Consider the following 19805-nt stretch of genomic DNA (forward strand, 5'->3'; position numbering starts at 1 on the left):
TTCTCCACGGCCCTCCAGCTGACCCTCACAAATATTATAGCAACTCCATGTTTACCATCACACTATTTCACTCTCAGTCGCTCACGCCGTAGCCTCTCCTCGCTCTATATGTCCGCTAAATCGAAAATTACTTTTACATTTGTATCGCAGAATCTGCCACTCTTTCAGCAGATTGAATAAAACCCTAGCACCCTGCTGATACACAGATCATTTCAGAGAAAAATAGAGACACACACGCACGCACATGTACACACACATTCTTGTTCGTGAACGTGATGTTTGAGTTCTGCTGAAGCCTGGCTTGCACACGATTCTGAATAACATCCAAGTTGAGAAAGGCAAGAGAGAGAGAGAGAGAACATAAGGGTGGGTGGAGAGGAGATGAATTGAGGTCAGCAAACAGGGGAAGAAAGGAGTGGAGCAATAGGACAGTCTGGCAGGTGGCTGTGGAGAAAAGGTGTTATTATTACATTAGGGACAGATCGCAATTTACTGGGGGAGAGAGTTGGTCCAAAATAGGGAGGGTTGTCAAACTTTTTTTTGTTTTGCTTTGGGGAGGGTTGTGCATTTTTTCCCCTGGTTAATTTCTTCCATCCAAATTTCCTCATCAGCTTGCATGCTCCTCTCCTATATCAATGTGTTTTGGTACTTCCCTTATGTACTACGCTTTTCAATGTGCTAACTTTTACTATACCACAGGTCAGTACAGTCTGCCAGTGGTCTATCCTGCCCTCATAGTGACAATAGTGGTAGGTGGATTGTTTGTCCAGATCCGCAGTAGACTAACAAACAGTCATAACACACATACAAATATTCAAAGCTGCGTACATTTTTTAAAATTTTTTATTTTACCTTTATTTTACTAGGCAAGTCAGTTAGGAACAAATTCTTATTTTCAATGACGGCCTAGGAACAGTGGGTTAACTGCCTGTTCAGGGGCAGAACGACAGATTTGTACCTTGTCAGCTCGGGGATTCGAACTTGCAACCTTTCGGTTACTAGTCCAACGCTCTAACCACTAGGCTAGGTTACCCTAGGCTACCCTGCCGCCCCAGGAATCAACAGGAACAAATAGGAATAGCTGATAGGCTGCGGACACGCCAGGTGTGTACAGAGAAGACATTAAACACACAGTATTCTCCTACCTGGACTATAGTAGCTAAATGCAACGCATGATTGATTCATGTGAGCACAACATTCTAGGCTGCAGTGAAAGTGTCATTTGAATAACGACGCAAAAGCTTTTTTGATTTAAATGTTTCAGTCGATTTGGATCAGCCGTGGGTCGACTCTCTACAGTTCATACGGTCCAGATGGGCGCAATAGCGGGCCAGTCTGGCTGTATTTTAACTTCTGATACTGAATGTTGCAAATCATCATTCTCCCAAGTCGTCCTACAATAATGTGGCCACATATCCTCCCAGCGGGCCCGGTTATTCAGGAGAGGTTAACACACGCTCTCGGATCAAATCAAATCAACTGTATTTGTCACCGAATACGACCTTACTGTGAAATGCTGACTTACAAGCCCTTAACCAACAATGCAGTTCAAGACAGAGTTAACTTCTACGGGATCGGTGTCCCTAAACCAGGACAGTTGTTGCTCAATATGCAATAATCAAATCAAATCATATTTTTATTAGTCGCATGCGCTGAATACAACAGATGTAGACCTTACAGTGAAATTGCGAGCCCCTAACCAACAATGCAGTTTAAAAAAATATGGATAAGAGTAAGAAATAAAAGTCAGAAGTAATTAAAGAGCAGCAGTAAAATAACAATAGCGAGACTATATACAGGGGGTACCGGTACAGAGTCAATGTGCAGGGGCACCGGTTAGTTGAGGTAATATGTACAGAGTCAATGTGGAGACTATATACTGGGGGTACCGGTACAGAGTCAATGTGGAGACTATATACTGGGGGTACCGGTACAGAGTCAATGTGGAGACTATATACTGGGGGTACCGGTACAGAGTCAATGTGGAGACTATATACTGGGGGTACCGGTACAGAGTCAATGTGGAGACTATATACTGGGGGTACCGGTACAGAGTCAATGTGGAGACTATATACTGGGGGTACCGGTACAGAGTCAATGTGGAGACTATATACTGGGGGTACCGGTACAGAGTCAATGTGCGGGGGCACCGGTCAGTTGAGGTAGTATGTACATGTAGGTAGAGTTATTAAAGTGACTATACATAGATGATAACAACAGAGAGTAGCAGCGGTGTAAATAACCCTAACCCCTAGGTAGCCATTTGATTAGATGTTCAGGAGTTTTATGGCTTGGAGGTAGAAGCTGTTTAGATGTCTCTTGGACCTAGACTTGGCGTTCCGTTACTGCTTTCCGTGCGGTAACAGAGAGAATAGTCTATGACTAGGGTGGCTGGAGTCTTTGACAATTTTTGGGCCTTCCTCTGACACCGCCTGGTATAGAGGTACTGGATGGCAGGAAGCTTGACCCCAGTGATGTACTGGGCCATTCGCACTACACTCTGTAGTGCCTTGTGGTCGGAGGCTGAGCAGTTGCCGTACCAGACAGTGATGCAACCATGCTCTCGATGGTGCAGCTGTAGAACCTTTTGAGAATCTGAGGACCCATGCCAAATATTTTCAGTCTTCTGAGGGGGAATAAGCTTTGTCGTGCCCTCTTCACAACTGTCTTGGTGTGCTTGGACCATGTTAGTTTTGTTGGTGATGTGGACACCAAAGAACTTGAAGCTCTCAACCTGCCCAACTGCAACCCCGTCGATGAGAATGGGGGCATGCTCGGTCCTCTTTTTCCTGTAGTCCACAATCATCTCCTTTGTCTTGATCACATTGAGGGAGAGGTTGTTGTCCTGGCACCACATGGCCAGGTCTCTGACCTGCTCTCTATAGGCTGTCTCGTTGTTGTCGGTGATCAGGCCTACCACTGTTGTGTTGTCAGCCAACTTAATGATCGTGTTGGAGTCGCGCTTGGCCACGCAGTCATGGGTGAACAGGGAGTACAGTGTTGAGGATCAGCGTGGCAGATGTGTTGTTGCTTACCCTTACCACCTGGGGTTGGCCCATCAGGAAGTCCAGGATCCAGTTGCAGAGGGAGGTGTTTAGTCCCAGGGTCCTTAGCTTAGTGATGAGCTTTGTAGGCACTATGGTGTTGAACTGTCCAGGTGGGAAAGGGCAGTGTGGAGAGCGTGTTGTGTCATCTGTTGGAGTGGGTCTATGGTATCCGGGATGATGCTGTTGATGTGAGCCATGACCAGCGTTTCAAAGCACTTCATGGCTACCGACGTGAGTGCTACGGGGCGGTAATCATTTATGCAGGTTACCTTGGCTTCCTTGGGCACAGGGACTATGGTGGTCTGCTTGAAACATATAGGTATTACAGACTCGTTCAGGGAGAGGTTGAGAATGTCAGTGAAGACACTTGCCAGTTGGTCCGTGTATGCTTTGAGTAGACATCCTGGTAATCCGTCTGGCGCCGCTGCTTTGTGAATGTTGACCTGTTTAAAGATCTTGCTCACATCGGCTACCGATATCGTTATCATACAGTCATCCGGAACAATCCGAGCAGCTGTTCCTCATGCACCTTGAACCTATCGCTACAATATAAGCCTAAATATTTAGCATTTACATTTTTTTAATGACTTTTTTTTAAATGACCTTTTATGTGAGGCATAAACATCCTTTATTTTGATCAGGCTACTTCTAAAGTCTCCTGTAGGCAAGCACACGTTCGTCCAAAATATAATTCCAGCATCCTCAAAATGGCTTGACATTAATAACCAGGTTTCCATCCAGACTTTTCATGCGAGTCAAGTAGCCTACATGTCTGATAAAATGTATCACACCACATCATGGGAAAGCATGTAGTTTATTAGGCTACAGATTTAAGTTATGATGAACTTCACATGAGGTTGATGCTCCTTTCAATAAATATCAAGGGTCTTAGTCTGGTGACATGATGATCGATGCTTGGCTTCCATTTGACAATTAAGTAGGTCTGCTCATAAGTAGGTCTGCTCAGCCGCCAAGTGGTAGGCCACACAAGCTCATAGAACAGGACCGCCGAGTGCTGAAGAGCGTAGCGGGTAAAGATTGTCTGTCCTCGGTTGCAACACTCACTACCAAGGTCCAAACGGCCTCTGGAAGCAACATCCGCACAATAACTGTTAGTCGGGAGCTTTATGAAATGGGTTTCAATGGCCGAGCAGCCACACAGAAGCCTAAGATGACCATGCTCAATGCCAAGCATCAGCTGGAGTGGTGTAAAGCTAGTTGCCATTTAACTCTGGAGCAGTGGAAACGCGTTCTCTAGAGTGATGAATCACGCTTCACCATCTGGGAGTCCGACAGACGAATCTGGGTTTGGGGGAATGTTACCTGCCCAAATGCATAGTACCTGAATGAATAGTGCCAACTGCAAAATTTGGTGGAGGAGGACTAATGGTCTGGGGCTGTTTTTCATGGTTTGCCCTAGGCCCCTTAGTTCCAGTGAAGGGAAATCTTAATGCGACAGCATACAATGACTTTGTAGACTATTCTGTGCTTCCAACCTTGTGGCAACAGTTTGGGGAAGGCCCTTTCCTGTTTCAGCATGCCAATTCCCCCGTGCACAAAGCGAGGTCATTAAAGAAATGGTTTGTCAAGATCGGGGTGGAAGAACTTGATAGGCCTGCGCAGAGCCCTGACCACAACCCCATTGAACAACACCTTTGGGATGTTGGGGGCCTCATCCCCCAACATCAGTGACCAACCACAATAATGCTCTTGTGGCTGAATGGAAGCAAGTCCCCGCAGAAATGTTCCAACATCGAGTGGAAAGGCTTCCCAGAAGAGCAGAGGCTGTTATAGCAGCAAAGTGGTGATTAACTCCATATTAATGCCCAGGATTTTGTAATGAGATGTTCCACGAGCAGGTGTCCACATGGTCATGTAGTCAGTGGCGGCTGCTGAGGGGAGAACGGCTCATCATAATAGCAGGAACGGAGCAAATGGAATGGAAACCGGTTGTTTGATGTATTTGATACTATTCCACTGATTCCGCTCCAGTCATTACCAAGAGCAGGTTCTCCCCAAATAAGGTGCCACCAACCTCCTGTGATTGTAGTGTTTTTTTTTAAATGACAAGTAAATAAATCAATCCAAACTATGCCAAGGCAATTTGAAGAATGGAAAGAGACATCTGTTACAAAACACACATTCATAGATTGTCAAGCCAAGCTTTCGGTACTGGGTCAGCCTACAGGGTAGGGAGGGATGTGTCTTCTGTTTGTCCAAGCTTTCGGTACTGGGTCAGCCTACAGGGTAGGGGGGGATGTGTCTTCTGTTTGTCCAAGCTTTCGGTACTGGGTAAGCCTACAGGGTAGGGGGGGATGTGTCTTCTGTTTGTCCAAGCTTTCAGTACTGGGTAAGCCTACAGGGTAGGGAGGGATGTGTCTTCTGTTTGTCCAGATTGATAGTCTATTTATCGTGGTGTTGAAAATGCAAACCATGTCTGTATGTTTTGTTTATTGGTTGTGTGGTGCATTGGCACAGAAACCTGTTGGTGGAAAATTGATTGCATATATTTTCTATAATTATAATTTCCCCCTAGCTGATCATTGTCAGCAATCGGAAGAATGTGTTAAATGTATTTGACAGTACAAGGGGAGGGTCATGTTTTACGTTGAGGAGGGGGGCGCATCCTTTTTTTCTGACACCTTGTGTTGGATCAACAATTGATGTGCTTTCCGTGAAAACTAATCTAATCTGTTTCAAATCGATGTCCTTTCCCCTCTTTGTCATCCTTCCCCTTTCTGTCCTCTTACTTCAACCCCTCTGTCCTTTTCCCCCTCTCTGTCCTCTTACCCTCTCTCTGTCCTCACCCCCTTTGTGTCCTCACCCCCTTTACTTCGTCCCTCTCTTTCTACCCTTTACCCTGTCTGCCGGTCTCCCCCTCTCTCCCCCTATCCCCTGGGTCTTTCTACCCTTTACCCTGTCTGCCGGTCTCCCCCTCTCTCTAAAGGTTCTCTCTCTCTCAATTTAAGGGATTTATTGGCCTGGGAAACACATGTTAACATTGCCAAAGCAAGTGAAATAGATAATAAACAAAAGTGAAATAAACTATAAAAATTAACAGTAAACATTACACTCACAGAAGTTCCAAAATAATAAAGACATTTCAAATGTCTGTCAAATGTCATATTATATCTATACAGTGTTATAGCGATGTGTAAATGGTTGAGGTACAAAAGGGAAAATAAATAAACATAAATATGGGTTGTATTACAATGGCGTTTGTTCTTCACTGGTTGCCCTTTTCTTGTGGCAACAGGTCACACATCTTGCCGCTGTGATGGCACACTGTGGTATTTCACCCAGTAGATATGGGAGTTTATCAACGTTGGGTTTGTTTTCCAATTCTTTGTGGATTTGTGTAATCTGAGGGAAATATGTGTCTCTAATATGGTCATAGATTTGGCAGGAGGTTACTCTCTCTCTCTCTCTCTCTCTCTCTCTCTCGCTCTCTATCCCTCTCTCCTCTTTCACCCTCGGAGTGTTTCTAGGCTGCCAGGGCTAGTTGAATGGTGTTAGTGTGTTAGTCCTTCCCATACGGGTGTTACCTGCCTATGAGATACAGCTTCCTGAAGGCTGCACACATCTGACCGAAAAAACTCCCTTTCTAGTCTGTCAAAGTTGAAAGGCGTTTTATATGATAGAATGTTGGTTGTTATATTGAATTAAATGTAACTCTATCTTTCTTTATTTCTACTCTCTTTCTGTCTCTCTCTCTGCAGTGCCGTCCATCCAAAGGGAGGAAGCGAGGTTACTGCTGGTGTGTGGATAAGTATGGTCAGCCTCTCCCCATCTACCATGGAAAGGAGAGAGGAGAATCCCAGTGCAACAACCTGGAGAACAAATGAGAAGCAGAGAGAGTGGATGGATGGAGAGAAAAAACAAAGCAAGGAGGAGAGAGGAATAGGAGAGAGACTTTTTTTCACTCCGGCCCTTCACAAAGCACAGTCAAAAGAGCGCCAGACTGTTGACCTCAGGTCACATGACTGCTGGATAGGGAAGGGGGGGCAGAGGGGGGAGGGAGTGAGAAGACTGGGGGAGCACAGCCTATAGGCCAAGCCTTCTGTCCATCGTCTATAGCTATCTGCTCTGTGCTATGGGAACCTCCTCACCTTGTATGAAAACAAGAGAGAGAGAAACTAATCATCTCCACTATTCATTTAGAGAGAGATGGAGGGACTTTTCCACTGTATTTAAAGTGTGAGTGACTGTGACCCAACTCAATGTGTGTATGTGTGTTTGTGTGTGTATGCGTGTGTAAATGCTGTCTTTCACTAAAGATCAGTTTAGAGAAACCCAAACCCAAATCCAGCCCCCTTCCATCCTGTCATGCCGAAACTCCTCCTCTTTCTCAGGGTCCATCATTATGAAGTGAAGGCTTATGGTTTGGCCAGCCTCTGATCTCTTTCATGACATCTTGGACAACACTGGCCTTCCCCACTGTCTCCAAAGCAACCAGCTTGTCCAACCCGATGTGCTGCGTCACATTTACAGGTTTATGGGGGAACGAATGGAGACAGTGCCCAATAACGGTGCCTTAAAACCCCACACTGCCCCCCACCCTCTCCGCCCTCTCTCCCCCATCCCTAACCCCTATCCCTCCCTTTCCCATAGTCCTTCCTTTGCCTTCTGCAGTCCTCATAGGTGCTCACATAGTTTTACCACCATTCAGCCCTGGAGTCTGGTCTGGTTAGTTAGCTGGTGGGTTAGCCGAGCCTAGCTTAGCTGCCAAACCATCACTCATCCAGTCAGGAAATAGGGCCAGCATTGTTGTCATAACAACTTGGTCCCTCTTAATCTGCAGTCCTCTTCCTGTTTATGGTGAGTATGGCCAGTTGTAGGGTCCTTTAGACTGGGCATGCTCGGTGAGACTGGATTGCTCTCTCTTCAATAGGTCCCCATTCTTCGAGCCCAAGCGCAATCACTTAAAGCACTTCAGCTGCATCCAACCAACCAATTTGGACCAATTATAAATAATTAGTTGTTTGTCCTGTTTATTATACAAGTGTGTATTATACACGTGAAATTAGAAATGTGTTTTTTCCCTACTCCACCTGAGACACCCTCGGAGAGTGAGGTCAATGCCAGGTCTTCCATTATCAATGGCAACCCCGGATCAATTAGTTAAGTGCCTTGTTTACATCAACAGATTTTTCACCTTGTCAGCTTGGGGATTCAAGCTACCAACCTTTCAAACTAGCACAAAGCTCTAACCGCTAGACTACCTGCCTCCCCATAGCATAGCAATAATGCAGTACCTTTTCCATAGTGGCAACATTTGACAAGGTTTATAGCACTGTAGAACAAAACAACAAGAACTACATTCGACAACAACACAATATGCTACACCAGGACTTCAGACAGTGATCTTACTCAGCCTAGTAAACAAACGGCACAATTCAAAGGGTGTTTTATTTTTGTCTATATTGTTCTTGGGGATTCTTGTTGTTGTTGTTGTTGATCTTATGCCAACAACTCCACAAGATGGACACAGCACCAAATATGCACTCAAGAAGCAGACAGGGGGTCTGAGGAAAGGGGCGTGGTTCTCCTAGAGATGCTTCCTGCTTCCTCTATTGCGCTTTCACATATCCTGTGTCCAAAATGGCACCATATTTGGATGACATTTCAGATGCAGACTTGAACAGTGGAGACTGCATAAGAAGGAATGCTAGCCCAGTAGCTTGGTTGCACTGAATCAGCTACAAAGTAACTTTCAAAAAACAACCACAACAACTTCAAAGCGACCTACCCGCTGGTACTATATGACATTTTGTCAGAGCACTTCATTTAATGGTGAGTTGCATAAAAGTATGTTTAAGCTATTGCCCCTTTCCCTGTTATTTGTGTGTCTTTGTAATTATTATAATTTTTTCCCTGGAAGCTATGTGTCTGAATAGACATACAGAGCCTTCAGAAAGTATTCAAACCCCTTAACTTTTCCCACATTTTGTTAGGTTATTCTAAAATTTATGAAATCGTTTTTTTCCCTCATCAATCTACACACCCCATAATGACGAAGCAAAAAACAGGTTTTTAGAACATTTTGCAAAAAAAAACTGAAATATCACATTTACATAAGTATTCAGACCCTTTACTCAGTACTTTGTTGAAGCACCTTTGGCAGCAATTACAGCATTGAGACTTCTTGGGTATGACGCTACAAGCTTGGCACACCTGTATTTGGTGAGTTTCACCCATTTTCTGCAGATCCTCTCAAGCTCTGTCAGGTTGGCTGGGGAGCGTTGCTGCGCAGCTATTTTCAGGTCTCCAGAGATGTTCGATTGGGTTCAAGTTCGGGCTCAGGCTGGGCCACTCAAGGACATTCAGAGTCTTGTCCCGAAGCCACTCCTGCCTTGTCTTGGCTGTGTGCTTAGGGTCGTTGTCCTGTTGGAAGGTGAACCTTCACCCTAGTCTGAGGTTCTGAGGGATCTCTCTGTTCTTTGCTCCGTTCATCTTTGTCTCAATCTTGACTAGTCTCCCAGTCGTTGCCGCAGAAAATCACCCCCACAGCATAATGCTGCTACCACCGTGCTTCACCGTAGGGATGGTGCCAGGTTTCCTCCAGATGTGATGCTTGCCATTCTGGCCAAAGAGTTGAATCTTGGATTCATCAGACCAGAGAATCTTGTTTCTCATGGTCTGAGAATCTTTAGGTGCCTTTTGGCAAACTCCAAGCAGGCTGTCATGTGCCTTTTACTGAGGAGTGGCATCCGTCTGGCCACTCTACCATAAAGGCCTGATTGGTGGAGTGCTGAAGAGCTGGTTGTCCTTCTGGAAGGTTCTCCCATCTCCACAGAGGAACTCTAGACCTCTGTCAGAGTGACCATCAGGTTCTTGGTCACCTCCCTGACCAAGGCCCTTATCCCTCGATTGCTCAGTTTGGCCGGGCAGACAGCTTTAGGAAGAGTCTTGGCGGTTCCACATTTCTTCCATTTAAGAATGATGGAGGCCGCTGTGTTCTTGGGGACCTTCAATGCTGCAGAAATTTCTTGGTACCCTTCCCCAGGTCTGTGCCTCGACACAATCCTGTCTCGGAGCTCTAGGACAATTTCTTCGACCTCGTGGCTTGGTTTTTGCTCTGACATGCACTGTCAACTGTGGGACCTTATATAGACAGGTGTGTTCCTTTCCAAATCATGTCCAATCAATGTAATTTACCACAGGTGGACCCCAATCAAGTTGTAGTAACATCTCAAGGATGATTTAATGGAAACAGTGTACACCTGAGTCTCATAGCAAACGGCCTGAATACTTATGTACATGTACTAAAAATAAATTAGCTAAAATTCTAAAACCCTTTTTTTGCTTCGCCATTATGGGGTATTGTCTGTAGATTGCTGAAAAAATGGTTGCATTTAATCAATTTTAGAATAATAACTTAACAAAATGTGGAAAGTGTCAAAGGATCTGAATCCTTTCCGAAGGCACTGTATGTACTGTACATAAAATAAAGTAAATAAAGAAATAATTTATCTAATAAATAATTAAATGCTGATCCAAACTACGTTTTATTTTCTTATAAAGGATTCAGTGACTTTCGAATAGTAGGGGAGATTGGGACTAGCCAAAGGGTAAGTTGAACCACCCTTGTTTCTAGGAAAATATACACAAAATTAATAATTTGAACAAATTTTTAGGAAGAGGTGATCATGGAGTCTGTGAAGGAAGAAACCACATGGAAAAAGTGGTGAGCAAGTTACGTCCAAAAAAACAGATTTTTACCAAGTCAAATGAATTTCATCCTGAAATATATGTAGATAGCTTTGTAAGAAATAATACTATATATTTACCTTAATGTGTGATTACATTCAAGTGATGTTGAATGTTTTAAAAAAATGGCTCAACTTACCCCACTCTCCCCTACCACAAAGTGGAAGTTGATTCAGTGTATAATTACTAATTAATGTCTATATTTTAATTAACACTATCTCTTCTGTTTCTCAGCAGTATCATTATTTTGTAAACTCCATACATCTCCGGGTCTGTTGCCCACGGTAACTATCAGTCAGTCACTAATAGGTGTGTGACAGAGTTATTGTTTCAATGCACTCAATACAGTATTCTAAAGTTCTTAATGAGCTAAATGTTCATTTCAAAACTTCCTGAATTGACAATGTGGCTAAACCCAATCCTGTTGTGTTTTCCTATGGGTCTGTCATCCAGTGGAACTCTGTCAGTCAGTCGGTCACAACTCCACTACTTCTCTCTGTGCACGCCAACGTGCACGCCATGCCATTCTGTCTCAGTCTGGGTCCACTGGTCACATAAAAATCTCTGTTGTTCACGGGTAATTGTACTTTTTTTTAAAAATGTATTTATTTATTCAAATTGTATCATTTAAAGAGTTTTGATTCTTTAAAGAATAAAAGCTTTTCATGTTACTAAACTAGAAAATCACACAGCTAATTCTTTCCTTTGAGAATGGAAAATTATTTTGTTCAAATATAATGTATATTGAATGTATTTTTTAAATAAAAAATTTACACAATTTGTATTTACTGTTGAATGGCTTGAGGGCGTTTTTACGAGTCAGGCTATATTACCTCAGAGAGCTGAGTAGTACATTACAGTCTAATTCAGAGTTATAGTATGTAGACATTACATAAAGTGTGTACATCACATGTTCAAGCAGATGAGGAAACAGTTGGCAACCAAAAAGATGACCAGAGGTTCAGAGGTTCTGTTTTTCTCATCAAATCCATGTCTCTCGCCCTCTCTCTCTCGTTCTCTCTCTCTCTCTCTCTCTCTCTCTCTCTCTCTCTCTCTCTCCTTCAGCCCTGGAATGTGGCAACGACGATAGACAAAGCGATAGGTCAATTTGTAAAAAACTTAAATGAATGTGGTGGTGCCAGGCAGGCTGGCAGTGGGCACGTTGGGGACGTTGAGGGAAATGCATTCAACCATTCAACCTGCATTCAACCAAGACAAACAGAGAGCGGGTCAAAAGGCCGAGAGAGAGGAGAGAGAGAGAGCGCGGACGGGCAGGGCCTATTTATACCTGGTTCAAGCATGCAGGCTTTTTTACGGATCTTGTCCACACTGATTGTGTCCTCATTTTTGTCAGTAGATGATTAAAAGATGCATTGTGATCTGATTGTGATCAGATCTTAGAAGTGTAAACAGACAAGATCATGTCAAGATCAGGACAAAATCAGGACAAAGGACTCATGTTAACGGCAGGTATAAACAGGGCTTCTGGTAAGGGAGCATAAAGACTGATTGATTTATTGATTGAATATATTTGATCATTAGAAATAGTAGGCTGCTCCAGCCAAAGACAACATTACATACATTAATGATTGAGGATAAAAACACAAAGCCAAGAAGGCTTATTTTCATTGTAGTCTTGTTTGGCAACACAATGACCAAAATAACATATTTGAGGTTAAACATTTTAATTAAATATATATTTTTTTTACACATCTCAATTACAAAAGTGTATATACATGAGTGAGCAGTCAGTCACTTTGGAATAATCTCTCTCTCTCTCTCTCTCTCTCTCTCTCTCTCTCTCTCTCTCTCTCTCTCTCGTAATGCGTTCATGTTATATAAAGAACAGTGATGGCAGTCAGTAAAGAGAGGTAGGTCAAGGTAGACCCCCGTCAGAACAAGGGACAATGCAGGAGCATTACCCATCATGCAATTCTGCAAAACCCACATTGAGTTTCTTGAAAGGTAAGAATGTCCAAATTAGTCATTTTCTGCATTCACTGATGTAGCCGAGTGTCATCATGTATGAATCATATCAGAAATAAAAACAAACAAAACCATGTCAGTGAACATGAAAAACTATTAAAAGTCACATAATATTTAGAAATCGTTCAAAAATGAATTTGGGTCACACAGTGCTTTTGCTTATGTTTGGTTCGTTTCAAAAGTAAACCACCAGACCAACTCCAAAAGACCTGGACCCAGTTTCCCGATAGCGATGGAATTTAGGCTTATGAGAGTTTTAAGGATGCATCTTTCCTGCAATGACCAAGGTCATTATAATTATTCCACAATACTGACAACGGATCAGCTCCTAGAACGATCGTATCACCTATTATGGCTGCAAATATTGAAGTGGCTCATTCTAATTCTTACCCTATAAAGTAACCGAAAGGTTGCTGGATTGAATCCCCGAGCTGACATGGTAAAAATCTGTCGTTCTGCCCCTGAGCAAGGCAGTTAACCCACTGTTCCCCTGAACAAGGCAGTTGACCCACTGTTCCCCTGAGCAAGGCAGTTAACCCACTGTTCCCCTGAACAAGGCAGTTAACCCACTGTTCCCCTGAACAAGGCAGTTGACCCACTGTTCCCCTGAGCAAGGCAGTTAACCCACTGTTCCCCTGAACAAGGCAGTTGACCCACTGTTCCCCTGAGCAAGGCAGTTAACCCACTGTTCCCCTGAACAAGGTAGTTAACCCACTGTTCCCCTGAACAAGGCAGTTAACCCACTGTTCCCCTGAACAAGGCAGTTGACCCACTGTTCCCCTGAACAAGGCAGTTGACCCACTGTTCCCCTGAGCAAGGCAGTTAACCCACTGTTCCCCTGAACAAGGCAGTTGACCCACTGTTCCCCTGAGCAAGGCAGTTAACCCACTGTTCCCCTGAACAAGGCAGTTAACCCACTGTTCCCCTGAGCAAGGCAGTTAACCCACTGTTCCCCTGAACAAGGCAGTTAACCCACTGTTCCCCTGAACAAGGCAGTTGACCCACTGTTCCCCTGAGCAAGGCAGTTAACCCACTGTTCCCCTGAACAAGGCAGTTAACCCACTGTTCCCCTGAACAAGGTAGTTAACCCACTGTTCCCCTGAACAAGGTAGTTAACCCACTGTTCCCCTGAACAAGGTAGTTAACCCACTGTTCCCCTGAACAAGGCAGTTATCCCACTGTTCCCCTGAACAAGGCAGTTAACCCACTGTTCCCCTGAGCAAGGCAGTTAACCTATTGTTCCTAGACCAGTTAACCCACTGTTCCCCTGAACAAGGCAGTTAACCCACTGTTCCCCTGAACAAGGCAGTTAACCCACTGTTCCCCTGAACAAGGCAGTTAACCCACTGTTCCCCCTCAATATCATTGATATATAGGCCTATGTAGAATATACTGTAGGAAGGCTATTTATCTTTTAACGCAGTCATCTCGGGCTTTCATTTGAAGGATCTTTAAATCGTTTGTTATCGGCGGTCACAGGGAGACAGATAAACATCTTGATTCTATGTTTAGCAGAGCTTCTTCTGTGTATAAAGTGAAAAACACATCCAACGATGTTCAATGAGTGGTCTGAGGCAGTCGGTAAATAATGAGTGTTTTTTCAAGTGCAACTTTAGTAATGATAGTTTTGGGAAACAGTGCAGAAATTTAACGATGATCCTATGAATGTTTTGAAGATGAACTTAGCCTTAAAATGCTTTTGGAAAACCGGGCCCAGAGTAACATGGAGTAACTCAGGGCGTCGATACATATATACACTTTATACACTGATAATAATGCACACATAATAATAATTATATAAATATTAAAATACAATTACAAATGAATACATACAGTACATAATGTGAAATAAGTAAGGCTGTGGAGTTAAAGAAAATGTATTAAAATATAAAAATCTCCTTTTCCGAAAAAAATTGATTTTCTCTTTGGTGGGGAGGGACGGGGTCAGGATTCAGGGATTGGGGGTCAGGGGTCCGGGGCTGAGGGTCAGGGGACATCAGTTCCACAGTGATAGTGTGTACCTGAATATCAAACACTACCATGGACAATTAATAAATAACAAGTATCTAAAGAAAATCAGTGGTTTACTGTGTGTGTGTGTGTGTGTGTGTGTGTGTGTGTGTGTGTGTGTGTGTGTGTGTGTGTGTGTGTGTGTGTGTGTGTGTGTGTGTGTGTGTTCTGCATCAGTGGTTGATCTCTTAAGAACATTCTGCATCTCCAGACAGATCAGTGGATCCTGGAATCTTCATTCCATTCGAGGAGGACACACACCAACACCTGCCTCTCTGTCCATCAAGAGACGACTCACACTGGTGAGAGAAAAGGAAAGAGAGAGAGCAAGAGCGAGAGAAAGAGATTAGAATCCCTGGGTATTTTTTACACAATTTAACACACCTCCACCTAACCACCTGTTCAGATATGCTATGACCCTCATCTGTGTGCAGCCGCAACCTACAGTACGAGGTGAGCACACACCAACTCCAAGACACGAATGTACAAGAGCACACACAGAGAGACACACGTGCCACGCTGAGCCAAGGCGATGACATCAAAGTGAATATAGCTGAATGTGCTCAAAGGTGTAAACACTGCTATACAAATCTGAGCTGTAGTTGGCACAATATTGGCTACACACACACACACACACACACACACACACACACAGATAAGGTATATCTACCTGTTTGGCTTTGTAGAGCCCGTGATTGTTACAGTTTGGCAGGTAGAACCTGGTCAGATTCTCTCCTAGCTTCTGCTGTGACTCAGCGATCTTCTCCAGAGCTCTCTGCAACTCCACTTGACAAGGAGCCTGGGAGGAGAGAGAAGGGGGGTCACTTACTTGAGATGGGGACTTTCTGTATATTTGGGGACTTTGTTTATGTGAAGTGTTTTATCTATGTTCATTCGCTTCTAAATGTGACTCTGAACAGGCTACATGGGTAACATACTAGATAGAGTATCTCACTAGTCATCTAGAGCTGCTGTTCTATCCTATCAACCCACACAGTCAAGGCCTGTTGTGGCAAAACACTGGTAGCCTATTTAGTCAAATAGTTCCATGATAGGTCATAGGTAGGCTGAAGAACACACATACGCACGCACGCACGCGCGTGCACACACACACAAACTTCAAAGGCACTCGAACGCCCCCTTGCGGTATGACGCTTAATACCCACCAGCCAAACATGCTTTGACTACAAAAGTTTTAAGCATGTTGATTATAGTTGCAAAACGGCTAATAAATGTTCCATGACCGCTCACTTGCTCCGCCAGTTTCTTCCTGATTGCGCTGACTTTGGCTTTCATTCTCTCCTGCGCGTCCGCGGACGGGGGATCGAAGGTCTTTCTGTTGCCAGGATGCGTGAAGCAGGTGATTTCCACTGCGGCAGACAGAGAAAAGAGGGAATGAGAATGTCAAGAAGGGGACAAGCAGAAATCACAGAATTGCACTTCTGCACAAATACATTTGTAAATGATGAATAATATGCAATCTAATTATTATTAGCCTATCATTATCAATCAACTATTAAAACGATAAAACACATAGGCTATTATTATCATAGGTCTATTATAGATATATGACATATATGCAATGTATAAGCATTCTGCAATATGGGTTTGAATACCTTTGGGAATTGGGCTCCTTTCGGGCTCGGGGTTCGCCATACACACCGCCTGGCTGCGAATAAGGGAGTGCAGCGGCTGGAGGTCGCCGGGTGTTGGGGTGCACCTCAGTCCATACCCGCATGGCGCCGTGTAGATTCCGCACAGTTCCCCCGTCATCAGGGCGCAGACAAGGCAGCATCCGCAACCCGGCTCACTCAGAACCTCCATACAGCCTTGCGCCACCACTGGACACTCGCTCAGCTTCTCCGGTGCGCACGGGGCGCATCGGATCGGCTCTTGAGCTAACACCGGGCACCCCAACAGAGACCCCAGTACCGCAGTGACCAGCACCGAGCAACATACCGCTGCTGCCACCAATACATTTTTCAGAAATAATCCACTCATTGTAAACGGAGAGTCTGGTAGACTAAATATAGAACAAGGAATAAAAGTAGTTATCAAAGGTTAGGTAAAGGACACATAACCAGGATTCGTTTCTGTTCCTTAGTTTCTATCCTTTCATTTTGGAAAAATGACTAACTACTCCAGCCATATTTATTCCAGGGTCCTCGTAAAAACGTTTGACGCATCGGCATTATGAATGATTTCTGAAAAGAAGGTGTACTGATCTGAGGGCTTCTGATTGGCCCGCGTTCGTCCGATCAGTGAGCGTATTTCAATACAACAACACTTCAATATTTATATTGGAACAGACGGAGCCCACATGACGCGCTCTCTGTACACTGAAAAAAAAGGTAGTTAAATGGTTCTTCTTCAGCCTAAAATGACCTACCCAAATCTAACTGCCTGTAGCTCAGGACCTGAAACAAGGATATGCATAGTCTTGATACCATTTGAAAAGAAACACTTTGAAGTTTGTGGAAATTTGAAATTAATGTAGAAGAATATAACACATTATATCTGGTTAAAGATAACACAAAGAAAACATTTTTTTTTGTCAGCTTTGAAATGCAAGAGCAAGGCCACAATGTATTATTCCAGTTTAGATGCAATTTAGAGTTTGGCCACTATATGGCAGCAGTATATGTGTAAAGATTAACCTGATCCAATGAACCATTGCATTACTGTTCAACATGTTGTATCAAGTCTGCCCAAATATACCTAATTGGTTTATTGATACATTTTCAAGTACATAACATGCACTTTCCTCAAACAATAGCATGGCATTCTTTCACTGTAATAGCTACTGTAAATTGGACAGTGCAGTTAGATTAACAAGAATGTCAGCTTTCTGCCCATATCAGATATGTCTATGTCCTGGGAAATGTTCATGTTACTTACAACATCATGCTAGTCACGTTTTAGCTCAACCATCCTGCGGGGGGACACCGATCCTGTAGAGGTTTTAAGGTTCCTTGGATAGCTTTTCCTGATAAAGAACATTTGAGTTAATTGTGGGGTTCTTGACATGGTGCTTCAGATTTTTTAAATGTTATTGCAATGTATGAAAACCTGCAGATGTGTCACCTTCATAGCACACAGAAAATTGGCCAGTGTTAACTAGGGTTGATTTTTCAGTGTCACATTTCTAGTGTTGAGTCAAGGGTTAAATTGACACTGTAGTTAAATTAACACTCAGTGGTGTAAAATAACCTGTGTTAATATTCAAGGACAGCTTTTTTCCATCTACGTAACATTGCAAAAATCAGAAACTTTCTGTCCAAAAATGATGCAGAAAAATTAATCCATGCTTTTGTCACTTCTAGGTTAGACTACTGCAATGCTCTACTTTCCGGCTACCCGGATAAAGCACTAAATAAACTTCAGTTGGTGCTAAATACGGCTGCTAGAATCCTGACTAGAACTAAAAAATTTGATCATATTACTCCAGTGCTAGCCTCTCTACACTAGCTTCCTGTCAAAGCGAGGGCTGATTTGAAGGTTTTACTGCTAACCTACATTACATGGGCTTGCTCCTACCTATCTCTCTGATTTGGTCCTGCCGTACATACCTACACGTACGCTACGGTCACAAGACGCAGGCCTCCTAATTGTCCCTAGAATTTCTAAGCAAACAGCTGGAGGCAGGGCTTTCTCCTATAGAGCTCCATTTTTATGGAACGGTCTGCCTACCCATGTCAGGGACGCAAACTCGGTCTCAACCTTTAAGTCTTTACTGAAGACTCATCTCTTCAGTGGGTCATATGATTGAGTGTAGTCTGGCCCAGGAGTGGGAAGGTGAACGGAAAGGCTCTGGAGCAACGAACCGCCCTTGCTGTCTCTGCCTGGCCGGTTCCCCTCTTTCCACTGGGATTCTCTGCCTCTAACCCTATTACAGGGGCTGAGTCACTGGCTTACTGGGGCTCTCTCATGCCGTCCCTGGAAGGGGTGCGTCACCTGAGTGGGTTGATTCACTGATGTGGTCATCCTCTCTGGGTTGGCGCCCCCCCCCTTGGTTGTGCCATGGCGGAGATCTTTGTGGGCTATACTCAGCCTTGTCTCAGGATGGTAAGTTGGTGGTTGAAGATATCCCTCTAGTGGTGTGGGGGCTGTGCTTTGGCAAAGTGGGTGGGGTTATATCCTTCCTGTTTGGCCCTGTCTGGGGGTGTCCTCGGATGGGGCCACAGTGTCTCCTGACCCCTCCTGTCTCAGCCTCCAGTATTTATGCTGCAGTAGTTTATGTGTCGGGGCTAGGGTCAGTTTGTTATATCTGGAGTACTTCTCCTGTCCTATTCAGTGTCCTGTGTGAATCTAACTGTGTGTTCTCTAATTCTCTCCTTCTCTCTTTCTTTTTCTCTCTCTCGGAGGACCTGAGCCCTAGGACCATGCCCCAGGACCACCTGACATGATGACTCCTTGCTGTCCCCAGTCCACCTGGCCGTGCTACTGCTCCAGTTTCAACTGTTCTGCCTTATTATTATTCGGCCATGCTGGTCATTTATGAACATTTGAACATCTTGGCCATGTTCTGTTATAATCTCCACCCGGCACAGCCAGAAGAGGACTGGCCACCCCACATAGCCTGGTTCCTCTCTAGGTTTCTTCCTAGGTTTTGGCCTTTCTAGGGAGTTTTTCCTAGCCACCGTGCTTCTACACCTGCATTGCTTGCTGTTTGGGGTTTTAGGCTGGGTTTCTGTACAGCACTTTGAGATATCAGCTGATGTACGAAGGGCTATATAAATAAATTGGATTTTTTTTGTTTGTTTTTGTTTTTGTCCAGGTGGGAAAGGGCAGTGTGTAGTGCGATTGAGATTGTGTCATCTGTGGATCTGTTGGGGTGGTATGCAAATTGGAGTGGGTCTAGAGTATCTGGGGGAAATGCTGTTGATGTGAGCCATGACCAGCCTTTAAAAGCACTTCATGGCTACCGATGTGAATGCTACGGGGAGGTGGTAATTTAGGCAGGTTACCTTCGGTTCCTTGGGCACAGGCACTTTGGAGGTCTGCCTGAAACATGTATGTACAGTAAAATGTCAGTGAAGACACTTGCCAATT

General features: G+C 44.1%; 2 protein-coding genes across 2 annotated transcripts in view; one reads left to right on the plus strand and one right to left on the minus strand.

Moving 5' to 3' along the window:
* The window catches only part of LOC115145418 (insulin-like growth factor-binding protein 3), a 95532-nt gene extending 88593 nt beyond the window's left edge, over window positions 1-6939 (plus strand). The window contains 1 exon segment of the mRNA XM_065002781.1: window positions 6767-6939. Coding sequence (XP_064858853.1) covers window positions 6767-6892 — 126 coding nt within the window. The 3' untranslated portion in view covers window positions 6893-6939.
* Window positions 6940-12425: 5486 nt separating this feature from the next.
* On the minus strand, window positions 12426-17056 carry LOC115145528 (insulin-like growth factor-binding protein 1). Its single transcript, XM_029687052.2, has 4 exons — window positions 16370-17056; window positions 16005-16123; window positions 15424-15552; window positions 12426-15052 (listed from the first exon to the last, which is right to left on the minus strand). Exons 1-4 carry the CDS (start codon window positions 16752-16754, stop codon window positions 14942-14944), a joined length of 744 nt encoding a protein of 247 aa, XP_029542912.1. The 5' UTR covers window positions 16755-17056; the 3' UTR covers window positions 12426-14941.
* Window positions 17057-19805: the final 2749 nt, after the last annotated feature.

This window comes from Oncorhynchus nerka, linkage group LG17 (genome assembly GCF_034236695.1).
Source record: "Oncorhynchus nerka isolate Pitt River linkage group LG17, Oner_Uvic_2.0, whole genome shotgun sequence".
NCBI classification, from domain to species: domain Eukaryota; kingdom Metazoa; phylum Chordata; class Actinopteri; order Salmoniformes; family Salmonidae; genus Oncorhynchus; species Oncorhynchus nerka.